The sequence below is a fragment of the Podarcis bocagei genome (genome assembly GCF_964188305.1).
Source record: "Podarcis bocagei genome assembly, chromosome: 2".
Taxonomy (NCBI): Eukaryota; Metazoa; Chordata; class Lepidosauria; order Squamata; family Lacertidae; genus Podarcis; species Podarcis bocagei.
In genome coordinates, this window is record NC_138126.1 from 70,785,014 (window position 1) to 70,798,133 (window position 13,120).

The 13,120-nt window shown below is 41.8% G+C and overlaps 1 protein-coding gene across 3 annotated transcripts in view; it reads left to right on the forward strand.

Annotated features, from left to right (window-relative positions):
- ADAMTS2 (ADAM metallopeptidase with thrombospondin type 1 motif 2) overlaps window positions 1-13,120 on the forward strand; it is a 324,369-nt gene that overhangs the window by 193,538 nt on the left and 117,711 nt on the right. For all 3 annotated transcript variants that reach the window (XM_081180737.1, XM_081180736.1, XM_081180738.1), the window contains one exon: window positions 4,237-4,390. In XM_081180737.1, coding sequence (XP_081036863.1) covers window positions 4,237-4,390 — 154 coding nt within the window. The remainder of the gene's footprint in view (window positions 1-4,236; window positions 4,391-13,120) is intronic.

Below are 13,120 nucleotides of genomic sequence, written 5' to 3' on the forward strand. Positions count from 1 at the left end.
TAAATTAGCATGAAGTAGAAACAGAACCAAAAAGTATAACATCCTTGATGCAGTTTTGACCACTGGAGACATATTCACGAACGCTCTCTGCACCTTTATTTAATTACAGGTCTTGATACAGCCAGAAGAAAACACAAGGAGCAGTAGTATTTGCAGATATTTCTGAGCTGTCTTATTCCTTTGTTTCAGCAGCTGGAATTTTAATGTTTCCAAGGCCTAATGCCGATTTCAGTCTTATGGAGCTATTCCAGAAGCACTCCAGTGATTTTGTTGAATCTTTGCTGAGCATTACCTTGCTAGTGCTGAAAGCAGAATGTGGCTTCTCTGTTTTAGTCATCTAGTCATTGTAAGGAAATTGCTATAACTTTATAATGAGCAGCAGTGATATTTAATCTAGGTGCTTTTCAGACATTATTCTTGGTACAAACAACCCTGGGACAAGTATGGAAGCAGCAAAGGAAAGAATTCATCATAGGCAAGGCGGCATTCCCGCAATAGCCAACACCTTCTCTGCTGCGCCAATGCGCTTGTCACACCTGTTATGCCACTTGTTGTAACATAAAACCTGGCTGCACCACAAGGTGTGTTTTCCTGCATCAAAAAACATTAATCCAGCTTGGAGGTGGGTCATGGTGCTGTTCATTGGCCCTGGTTGATAAATGGTGAGAAGCATAGGATGTGAGTGGTGCACACATATAATCTTAATTCCCTCGTCATCTTCCAGAAAATCTAGAATTTCTTGCAGTGGTCCTAGGTGCAGAAATGGGAAAATAAAGCCATGCAGGACTCTGACAGATAGCCCTAAAAAACCACACACGCACAAACCATAGTTCAGCAAACTATATATTTAATTTAAGTTACCATGCTAATTGAGAAAGGTGAGTGGAAGCTGGCAAAGGACTCGGGCATATAAGGCAAATAAACAGAAATCAAGAGAAAACTCTGTGTTTTTCTATCTGTGTCATTCAAGCGCTATCTTGAGTCCCTCTGCAAATTGCTGATGTGATGTCATTGACAACACTCCTCTCAAGGATGTGAGAAAATCTGAGGTTCAGACTCAAGTTCCTTCAGTTCAAGATTAAAATTTAAAAAACAGCCAGCCATGCTTGAAGGTTGATTTTTGTGCTCTGATTCTGATGAAAGATGAAAGATTTGTGGGAGAACGAAAAAAGGATTTGTGGAAATGCTGTGTTTACTGGATTGTGGAGCAGAGATTGCACCAAGTGCGCGTTTCAGTCTGAGCTGTCTGTTGTTACTGCTCACTGTTGCTGCCCCATACTTCCTTAAGATCCAGTGGCCCCATTGGCCTTCATTCTTGTGGTTTATTTATTGGTTTATATCAGGGGTGCTCGATGGAAGGATTCAACTTGTGTTGTAGAACCCCCCAACTGCCCACCTAGAATCCTGAAACACCCACTAGTGGGCAGTAGGGACCAGGTTGACAATCCCTGGTTTATACATACGATTATGCATGTCCTAGGGCATCCGTAAGGCACATCTGGGAGAGAGACAAGGCTGTAGGAAGAAGTGGCAACAAAAGCAAGGCACAAGCACCAGTCTTACGGATGATTACCAAGAAAAAATGATCTAAGAGTCTTGTGGCTTCTTTAAAGACTAATACATGTGTGGTGGCACATGCTTTTTTAGTCTCAAGCCACAAAGCATATGTGGCAGATATTTCAAGGAGAAAATGGTAAGGTGCAATGTCAACGAGTTGAGAAACTTACAGTGATAATTAGAGCATAAATATTTGTTTAATAGGCACAACTTGGTGAACATCACTGAGATGGCTGTATTCACAACTGTAGGTGGGCAGGGAACCATTTGTAAGAAACAGTCAATGATAGCACAGATATCCAGGCTTTGGGAAGCTAATTAACCCATGTAGTGTGATTAAATACTCCTTGGTCTTGAAGTGAACTAATCAAAGAGAAAATATGTGGTGTATTTTGTTTTATTTTTAATACAGCACACCTTGGGATTATTCCACAGTTATCTCACTTTTGCATATGAATGCATAGCCTCTTCAGTTTAGCATATGATTCCCTCTCTCCTCCAGTATCCAGCTGCATTCAACCCGAACAAACTGCATTTTACTTTCCAAGTGAGTGTCACATACCCCTGGGTAACAAATTATGGTCTTTTTGTCAAAGCTGTTTTTTATATATATATCCTGTTCAGTTGTAGGGTACTAGACCTTCCTGCTTTTGTTTGTGGGTCTGCTTTTGTTTGTATATCTAGAGGGCAAAAATTGTTTCATTATTTCTTTCTACTTACTTTGCTGTTTTTAAAGCCCATAACAGCATTATTCTCTGCTTTTAAACCAATACACAAAACTACTCCAGGAAATAATACGTATAGATTCCTAGCATGTAAATAAAATGGAGAGGGTGGAAGATGACTGGCTGAGCTCATGCTCATGTTGCAACCCACCTGACTTGGAGCTGATGAGTCTGGAGATGCCAGTAGACATTTGTGGCTCAACTGTGGATATATTGAGGGGGGCATACAGGCCTGAATAATGGGGAAGGGGCATAATAGGCACCCATTAGACAATGCTGACCAATTACTCCTGCAAAAGTCTCAGTTAAGCCAGTGGGATTTAGCCATGTGTAACTGTTGGTGGGGTTAAGTCCATGGAGCTTTCCATAGAGTCTAGTTCTTTCACGTAATCTTTGCCGATGTCAATCAATTCAAGCATCCCTTTGCTGCAGGAAGCTGCCGAGTCCTTGACAATCTTGGCACAGATATTTGGAAAAGAAGGGATGGGGAGTCTAATCAGTTTGGGAAGGAAGCCAGTAGAAATACTTTTTGCTGGCAAATCTCTTGCAGGCTGCCTTGCCATCAAATCTCAGGGCAAGCTCTTCGCGTGAGCTTTTGCAGTTAGCATTGCATTTCCATACCACTCATATCCTTAGTATAGCTGTCCTCCTACCCTGGCACTGTTCCCTTGTATGGCCTCCCATAGATATCCTGTTCTCAGTATGTAAAATCAAGTAGCAACTGAAATGGATGTTGGCATCTTACTCACTTGCCAGTCTTTCTGCCCCATCTCGGCAGTGCCAGTAGACACTAAATCTTTCGCCAGGTAGGTTGCCCTCATCTGGACAGGCCCCCTCCTCTTTCTCCTCCTCATCCATGCCATAATTGCTGCAGTAACCTTCATGGTCCCATTAAAATTAAAAGGCTACAACTATGGATGGATCATGTTTTCAGTTTGTATCAACTGCTTGTTGACATTAGGAGGGAAATATCTATCGTGCCTTATCATAAAAGGTCTCCAGCAGAAGTACTTGGAGTGGGGTGGGAAGGCATTATGATACAGAACCCATCCTGAATTGTTTTGTCTCACTCCTGAGATTTAAATGTGAAACAATTGGGGTTTTCTTTTGTCTGAACATGGAAGTCCTTTTCAGGCCATATTTACTAAGCATTCACGCACTGTTTTGCGAACTTGGTTACCGTCAGGTGCAGAAATCTGAAGTAGAATTACATTTCAGGTTGACATTTCCTTGCCCTAATAGTTAAAAATAAATAAATGAAATCAAACTCTGCCTCCTCAGTTCAGTGCTTGTTAATCATTTCGGCTGGTCTTGCCCTGATGCCTTTCTTCTTGTGTTGAATGTGGAATCTATCTAAATTACATTGGGAAGTTGCATGACGGGGCTTTACAATTCAGTTACCTTGGTGCTTATATATCATCAGAGCAGAACTCAATTAGCTGTGTCAAATTTTGCTTGCGAACATGCCTGCAACAAAAAGATGCTTGGGACCCTCCCTGAAATGTTTACCAGGAACATCCCCAGAAAGTCACCCTACCCTGTTCTTATATTGGTTTGAATTTTCAGGTGTTTTTTTTTTTAGTATTTTGAAAGGTGTCAAGGCTGTAACTTAGTAGTAGAGCATCTACCAGCATCTCCACCTGGTAGCATTCTTCCATTGGAGGGGTGTTCTGACCACGACTCTCTCTCCTCCCGTATATTTGGATCCCAGTCCTTGTTAATTAGATTCCAGGAGAAATCCCTTCAGTCAGATGTGTCACCGTTGTCCTTCCTTGTCGAGCTGAGAGACTGATGTTGTATCTAATAAAGAATCCACCTTGCTTACTCTCGGCATCCTAACTGCTCTCTGGGGAGTGCTAAAGTGTACTTAAGCATATTGTGAAGTCTTATTCAAAATGTCCGCTGCTGCATGGGCAGTAATCTGAAATGTTCAATCTTTACCCTGTCACTTCAGGCTGGCATGATTCGCACAGACAAGGACGAGTTCTTCATTGAACCTCTGCAGAAGGGGAAGCAGGAGGAGGAGGAAGGGAGGACCCACGTGGTGTATCGCAGGGCAGCCGCCAAGAAAACGCTTCCTAGCGAGCAACCAGGTATCCAGCATAGAGGTAAGGCAGAGATGCTAATGACAAGTGATGTTTAAAGCTCAGCTAAAAGCATGCGTCCAATGGCCAGTATAATTGTTAATCTGCTTGTGTCTTTGATGGGAGAAATTCCTTCTGTCTCCATTCTATCTTTCAGCTTTTTACTGTTTGGAAGATTTGCAGGAACTGGGGCTTGGGGGATATGAGTCAAAGTTAAATTAGCATGGTAGCAACCAGCATCTTCCTCAACTGACTTTTGATTCTTTCGATGTTGGAAATAGGCAGCATAGGCCAGTCATGAAACGGTTGAGCAATGGAGACCTTTACAGTTGGGAAGGAAAAATGCAGCTCCACTACATATAAACTGGCATGGCATACTGCAGGGTAGGGGTGCTGAGGTCTGTGTCTGTTAGCACATGCTCATGTAGCAGTCAGCGATGCTATGATGCTTATATATGGGCAAGAATCACCACTGATTGAGTGTTTTGTATCACCTCTAGCACAACCTTATTCAGTAGATGCTGTTCATACATTTCACTGTCAAGTGGTGTGTGTGTGTGTGTGTATATGGACGTGGGTGGCACTGTGGTCTGAACAACTGAGCCTCTTGGGCTTGCTGATCAGAAGGTCGGCGGTTCGAATCCCCACAACGGGGTGAGCTCCTGTTGCTCGGTCCCAGCTTCTGCAAACCTAGCAGTTTGAAAGTATGCCAGTGCAAGTAGATAAATAGGTACCGGGAAGGTACCTATAGGGAAGGTAAACGACGTTTCTGTGTGCTCTGGCACTCGTCACGGTCTTCCGTGCACCAGTAGCGGTTTAGTCATGCTGGCCACATGACTTGGAAAACTGTAGACAAACGCCGGCTCCCTTGGCTTGAAAGCGAGATGAGTACCGCAACCCCATAGTCGCCTTTGACTGGACTTAACCGTCCAGGGGTCCTTTTCCTTTACCTCTATCTATCTATCTATCTATCTATCTATCTATCTATCTATCTATCTGATTAAAGACTTTCTCCCTTGCATGTCATCTTGCTGCTGGTGGATGTTCAGGGTCAGACTGGCAAGGTGTCGAGCAGCAGACAGTGAGAGGCCAGAGTAGTATAGTATCTTGAAAAGGTGCTATAGCTCATTGGTAGAGCACATGTTTTTCATGCGTAAGGTCCCATGTTCAATCCCTAGTGTCTGCCCTTGAAAGGATCAGCAAGCAGGAGGAAAGACTTCCTTTTGCTGCCACCAGTGAGACTAGATAATATTGAGCTAGGCTGATAATAGAATCTAGAATTGTTGAGTTGGAGTTGAGTTGGTCATCTAGTCCAGCCCCTTTCAATGAAGAAATCTTTTGCCCATTGTGGGGCTCAAACCCGTGGCCCTTAGATTAAGAGTCTCGTGCTCTATCAACCAAGCTATCCCAGCCATGAATAAACTGACCTTGTATGAAGCAGCTTCCTATGTTCTACCAGGAAAAGCGAGTTTTGTGGAACATGTTGGGCCAGCATCCATTCTGTTTTTCTAAGATCAGAATCACCTATTGCATAGGAGAAGAATCACTAAATGAAAAAGCCACCATGGTGCTGAGTTCATAGTCCCAATGAGCACCCGTTGCTCCCCAATTAGCCATATAGGGAAAGAAGGTGAAGCGATTATGGGGAACAAAGATGAAAGGGCACACAGCACAGGGGCAGTGGGAAGCCTATCACCAAGCAGTGCCAGTAGAGTTGATGACATTGTACAGTTGTGCATTATTCAGGAATCATAGGCTGTGGAAGGTGTTAGAGCTGAGATGGGAGAATTGCACTGTTTGTTTGAACTTGTGCTTCCCATCTGAACTGTTAGAGCTCTTCCTCCTCCTCCTGATCACGGTAGGTTTACTGGCCACAATCTGTAAGTTGGGGGATGAGTGGGGCAATGGGGTACTGGGTTAAGCATTGCCAGCCATGCAGTTCTAGTGCTGCTAAATAGAAATTGGGTGCTTTTTCATTTGCAGTTGCTAGGAGAGTTTTCAGAAGTGTGATTCTGTGATTTGTTTTGGGTGCTTTGGGAGCAGTTGCCCTTATTGGCACTTGCCGTTTTCTTCCCCCTGGACCCAGTTAATATATTCAGCCAGCGGCAAAATCTTGTAGTGCAGTGAAGGAGTGGCATGAGCCCCTCACCTGTATCTCGCAGACACACAAGCATCAAGTTGCACAAAACCTATATTTGTGTAGTTTATTCCCCCAAGCAAGACGAGGAGCCAGGGCAGAAAGGGGAGTTTCAGCAGATCAATCTGTTGCGTGGGGGAAAATAAACATTTCATGGGGGTTTATCTGCATGTTAGAAGGAAGGGGTCTGTGCATCTTCTCTCCCATGCTACTTCAGCCCCCAGCTCCTGGTGAATCAATAAACTGAAGCACTGCTATTGTGGTGCTGAGTAACTGCTGGTAAGAGCAGTACACTGACTAACTTGAATCTGTGCAAAGAGCACAGCACTCTGCAGGGCCATATGCCTGGGCTGCCCATGTAACCAGCGCATATCTTAAGTTGCTGAAATTCCTCTGATGTAGATTGCCGCATTAATAATGTGTTTACACAGATTACTTCAGCGTTGGAAAAATATTTAATTGGCACATATTTCCCCTTGAAACAAAAGAGCTTGAATGTGGTTCACACCTTATGGCACTACTTTTTTAAAATCTTAGATGCTAAAATAAATTTTCCTTAGCAAATAGTAGTTACCCAAATCAACAAATTTCATTCAGATATGGCTGCTGTATGCTCACTCAAGATTAATACCCCTTGGCAGCCATGGCTCTGCAAAGGAGTGAAATACATGACAGAGGGCGCAGCTCACCCTGTTTTGAAGATACTTGAAATTAACGCCCATTTAGAAACCTACTGTTGACCAAATTTAAGGGGCTGTGTATCACACAGGGTTGACATTTTCATTGAGCTATCTGCCATGTCACTCGCCACCAGCTCAGACTCCAGCAGTGAAATGAAAGTCACCAAATTTCCTGAATTTTGAGGTCTATATATTCTGATGTGGTTGTACCTGCTAAATTAGTTGAACTGTGTCTGTGCCTTGAAATTATCAGGTAAATGAATAGTTAAACTCATGGCACATGGGAACCAGAACTTTGTTGGTAGTGATGAATTCCAAAGATATATTAAGGCATCTTGCTCTTTACTGTGATAAAGAGCAAAGCTATGCCTTTTCCATGACAACCATATTGTTCATTTTTTGTATGTGCTGTCTTTTGCATCCCATTCTTAATAGTGCAGTTGTATTAATCACTGTGCTTTTATGATTTGTCCCATTAATCTTATTTCAACTAGGACAGTGTTGCTGAAGAAAAGCCAGTTGAACAGCAACCTTCAGGTTAGGGCATCAGCCACCTTAGTTGGGAAAATGTCTCTCAAGAATAGTAGCCTAATATTAGTGTGGCGTAGGCTACTCTTATTTGCAGCAATCTCTATGAGCGTTATTCTCTGACCCATATTCTATCAGGCCCCTACATTCCACGGTACACAAAACTGTTCCATCTGTTGCACAAACACTAGGCACATCAAGAGAACCTTTCCCATCAATTTTAAAAAGAGATTTATCCTTTTAAAGAAATGGAATGTGCTTGGAGAAAACATATGCTAATAGGATGGCGCAAGATTGTGTCAGGCTGGAGATAATTTCAGCTTTAATCAAAATGTTTTATGAGTTTCAGGAGAAAAGGAAATGCATCTTGGCAGGGCAATCTGTATTTGGCTTAATGATTGTAAGAAGCTAAAGGATATAAAATTTCCAGCATTTCTCACACAACACTACTTTATTAATGGACCAGGGAAATTAGAGTATCCTGTTCCAACAAGCACCATTATTAATGGTGCTTCCACAACACTGATACATTAGTATCCAGTGTGACAATATATGGAAGCATAAAGTGGAAAATTATTTGTAAGGAGGATTTGCAGTGATATGTTGCTGGTGGGGACATGAAGAGCTTTAATTATTTTTGGCACTTTACAGCCAGAACAATTGATTATTTTATGTTTATGATTATAACTGCAAAATTGTGCTAATAAAATTAAAAATAATTAGTGAGCCCTTGCTCTAGCTACAAAAAAGAAACCAGTAATTTAAGTGCATGTGCGCAACACACACTCTGACTGCAGGGAACGTGAACTGACTAAGGAAGAAAAATTAAGTAGTCACAGCTGGTGATGAAGGGACAGGAAGCCACCAACTAGTCACTTAAGAAATCAAAAAGGAAGCTGTTAATTAAAGTTCCAGTAGCCCTGAAAGCCACAGCAACACTTTGAGACTGTTTGTGAGACTTGTCTGGTTTGAATATTGTATTTCATTGAAACGTCGTCTTCTGCCCTAAGGTCTTTTGTTCAGGGTGGGATAGAAATGGTCTAAATAAATAAATTTAATTTGAATTGGGTGATGACACCTTAATCAGGGTTGCCACCATGTTTCTCAATACTGTAGGTAAAGGTTTTCTTCTTCTTAGAAATCAAATGTCGAGGTGAATTTAAAAGTTTCTGCTTGCAGGAAACCTGTGCTGAATTTCAGTGGAAAGCGAAATGCTTTACGTAAGTTGAATGGTATTTGCCAGGTGGGTTCTGCCCATTCTCATCCTAACCTGCTTCTGATTTGGTATAAGAATCAAGATAAACCCACCGTGCTTTGGATACCATCATATTCATTGAGAGCTCCAATTCCATATTGAGGTCCCTCAGTTAACATTTGGACTTGGGAGAGTTGCTTCTCAAGAACATGATTTCAACAGTTATTTCTACCAGTAGAAGGCTGGCTTTCATGGCAGGCACAAACATACAAAATGGCCTTGTAGCCAGTAGCTATTGGCATCACTGGATGATGCTGGTGTGGGGCAGGGCAGCAGCGAGATCAGGCCTGTGTGGGTGCAAGGGCAGGAGCACCATGCAGCACCACCTTGTCCCACCAAACCACGGTCCAGGTAAGCTGCAGTGATGCTGGTTTCAGGAGCGTGGCTCTACCCCACCTCACTGTTTGCAACTGCTTACAGCAAGTTAGACCGTCAGTTCCTCTAGCCCAGTATTGTTGGGTCTGTTTGGCAGTGGGTTTCTGAGATGTCAGTCAGAGGGTTTTCATAGCTCCAGCTAGCTGGTTCCTTTTAAACTAGAAACACTAGGGGGTTAACCTGAAACATTCTGCATGCAAAGCATGTGCTTTACCATTCAGCTATGGCCACTCCCCCAAAGAATAACTGAAGTGATTGAAGGAGAGGGCCAGTCACTCAAATTGGATTAGTCCTCATATAACTTTGGACAGTGCTGTCTTGTGGTGCAACACTGTCTTTCGGTTTATATGTGTGTGACCACTATATTAATGGATTTCATTACAGCTTGATATACAGCAACACTAAGCAATCATCTCCAAATCTGGTGTTTAAATATATGCCACCATGTTTTCATGTGGTAGGAAAATAAGCTGCTGCAAAGTTATAAAAATTGAGACAACTTTCTGTAGATCTCAGAGATGTTTGAGGCAAATAACTCTTTCATCAAAGTCTCTCAGCCTGACAAATGCTATTGATTTTTCTAAAGTATGTACATTACTTTTAAGAAACCAGTGCATATGTTTTCCTTAAAATGTATATTTCTCTGGAATTCCTGAAATGACTTATAAAGTGGCCAGAGGGCTGGCTGCTGGCCATTCTAATTTAAAGAAACTCTGCCAGTTACCTTTAAAAAGGAATTGTTCCATTAGAAAACCGACATTTCCTCAAATCCAGTCAATATTTCCCTTTCAGTGCGTACCCCTGGTGATTAATGAGAGTTCTCTTATTGTGCACTCAGTAAGGCAGCAGGGACAATATTTTGTTGTATCCTTCCTGTATTGTATGTGTATGATAAATACACCTGTCTTTCTCCTGCCTTCACTCTTCCTCCTCCTCCTGACTCCTCTGAATTTCAGTTTGCAGATTCACAGAGCTTTCTCAGGGATGAGATGGATTGCAAATTTTGCTGTGATTCAGCTCCCCTGAATAAGAAGCAGGGTTATGCTCTTCTGAGGAAATGAGTCTCAAGGGATTGTTAGGCCAACGGCTGTCACTATTGCTAAGCACCAAGGTGGCTGATGAAGCTTCTTTTCCTAAAAAATAAATAGAAGCTTTGAAGCGGTTTTGTCACCAGACTTTGGATACATCACAGGGGTTCTGTTCTCATAGTTCAGATAATGTGGCAAGATGGATTGAGCCTTTCACTGCTTGCTTATTTGTTTTTTATCCTTTCATGCGTGCTGTTAAAACTCAGTTTGAAGAGCTCTTTCTTCCCCATTTAAGAAATAATAATTTAATACCTGAGCAAACTTAACTTTGTCCCCAAAACCTATGAATAAATGTTTTCCAGAAAAAATGGAATTATGTCTGGGCAATAGATAGTGAGCATTCAGTCCTATCTTAATAATGAGGCATTCACATATTTGGTGAATACACATACCTGCCATGACATTTTCACCTGCTATGCATTATGTACTTTGAGTGGATAGCTATCTCCTTTAAAGGGTGCTTGTAAACAAAGGGAAAGAAACACAAGAGAGGTGATCATAGAGCATGGGTGGAAAGCTGGAGTCCATTATAAAATATATGTTTTCACAAGCTGATTATGCAACAAAGTCTGCATCTTTACTCACCATTTTTGGTTGATTTGTAACATTTCTTGGTATGAGACCTTAATTAAGATCTAAGCTTTGGTTTGTTGCAATACAAAATATTCCTTAAACCCAGGTCTGTTGGGGGAATTCAATGCACTTCAGGTTCCCTGATGGATGGTAATAGTAATAATATTAATGATGATGATGAAGCTGACCAAACATGAATTAGAGCACAACATTGTGCCTTCTATGTGGCAGTGAAGAAGATCTTTGCAACCCTAAGTAACCTGGTAAAACTCTTTAGGATGGTCCATTATCTATTACCAGCTTTGGTAGATGTGAACTTCAGCTATCTGAATATCTGCTATGACATTTTGGCTAGGCAAAGGGTTTTTTTTGCCTCTGCATTGACCTTGACACTGTTATTATAGCAGATCTAGAGATGTGCCCGATGCCCAACCTGATTTGATGTGGGATCAGTTTCGGTTGATGTGACCAGATATTGTGGACAAGTTGCTTGCAAATAAACAGCTGATCTCATGCTTTGGGGACTCCTGCCCCTCATGGCTGATTAAAGTTCTTCTTATTTTTATTATGTATAATAAATATGTCGCTGAGGGACGATGACGAATGAGGAGGAGGCGGAGCTGGCCCCACAGCATTAAGCTGCTACACACGCCCCCCGGAGGCACCTGGTTGGCCACCTCCGGTGGGCGTGGGCGCCAGCCAGGTAGGAGGGGAGGGGGCTAATGCCCCCTACCAGGGGCGGAGCTCGGTCTCCCGCCCACAACCACTCCCCTCTCTTCCAGGGAGGAGAGTCTTTGTGTTTTTTATATTGCAATATTATGTTGTGAACCACCCTGAAATCTACAAATATAGGGTACAAACAAACAAACAAATGTTAGTTTGATGAGGGAAGTGTTGACTGTGTGGGTACAGAGCACAGTGAATGTGTCTCTATACTCGCCCTGGTTGCCTTAAAAAAGGTAGCATTCCTTTAAAAAAAGCTCACCCTGTGGTATTTGACAACTACTGCCCAATCACTAATACCTCCTCTTTGGGGAAAGTGGTTGAGAGGGTATTGGCAACCCAGCTACAGGCATTGATACTATCGTGAGCCATACCATTCTGGTTCAGGTCTGGCTTTGGGACTGAATCTGCCTCGGTCCCCTGATGGATCACTTTTATTGAGAAATAGACAGGGAGCGTTATCCCCTATTGCTATTACTGAATCGCTGTGTGGCTTTTGACACCGTTGACCACAGTGTTGCAGTGGTTCCACTCCTAACTCTGAGGCTAGTTTCAGAGAGTAGCACTAGGTTAGTGTCTGGCAAGTGTACTTTTAGGTGCCACAGGGTAATTGCATGGTACCAACACTTTGGTTTTTTTTAGGTGACTTCTTAAGACTATTTTATTATATCAGTATTTTTTTCAGAGTAGCATTTCTGCTTCCTTTGGTTTTACAGAAGGATTTTGTATATTTTTAGTGTTTGCACTTTGCAATATTTATTTTGTTTTCATTTCTTTTCTTTTTGTACACCACCACAATATGGGTGGTTTATACATTATATAAATAAATATTTACTCAGAAGGAACTCCTGTTGATTTCAGTGGGATTTAAACCCAACTGTGTGTGTTTAGTATTGTGGCCTTATGCTATATGACAGTTCATATATACTTTATTCACTAGGAAAACCATAAGTACGTGGCAATATCGTATCACTTATATATCATGCATTGAACTTTGTAACACCATGAAGTACGTATTTATAATATATAAATTATTTGACTTGGTTTGGCAAGTCCGTGGCATTTCTGGAATAGAATCCAATGCAGTATTTGCAATAATTTGTGCTGGAGAGTCTAGACAAATTTCCATCCAGCTTTATATAAAAAAGTCCTTTTAAAAAATCAAATTAATAGCATTTTCCAGTTGAAATATTTCTCAGAGTTTATTCATGAAGCAAAAAAATGGATGGCTGTTTCAACCATAATCACAGTTTTCCCTCAGCATGTGCTATTTCACATGCTACATTCCTAGAGAGTTTTGTGGGTTTTAATGCATACACACAACCATTAGCATTGTAGCCCAATAAACAATGAGGTATAAGACAAAACCAATAGTGATGAGTGAGTTGTTAAATC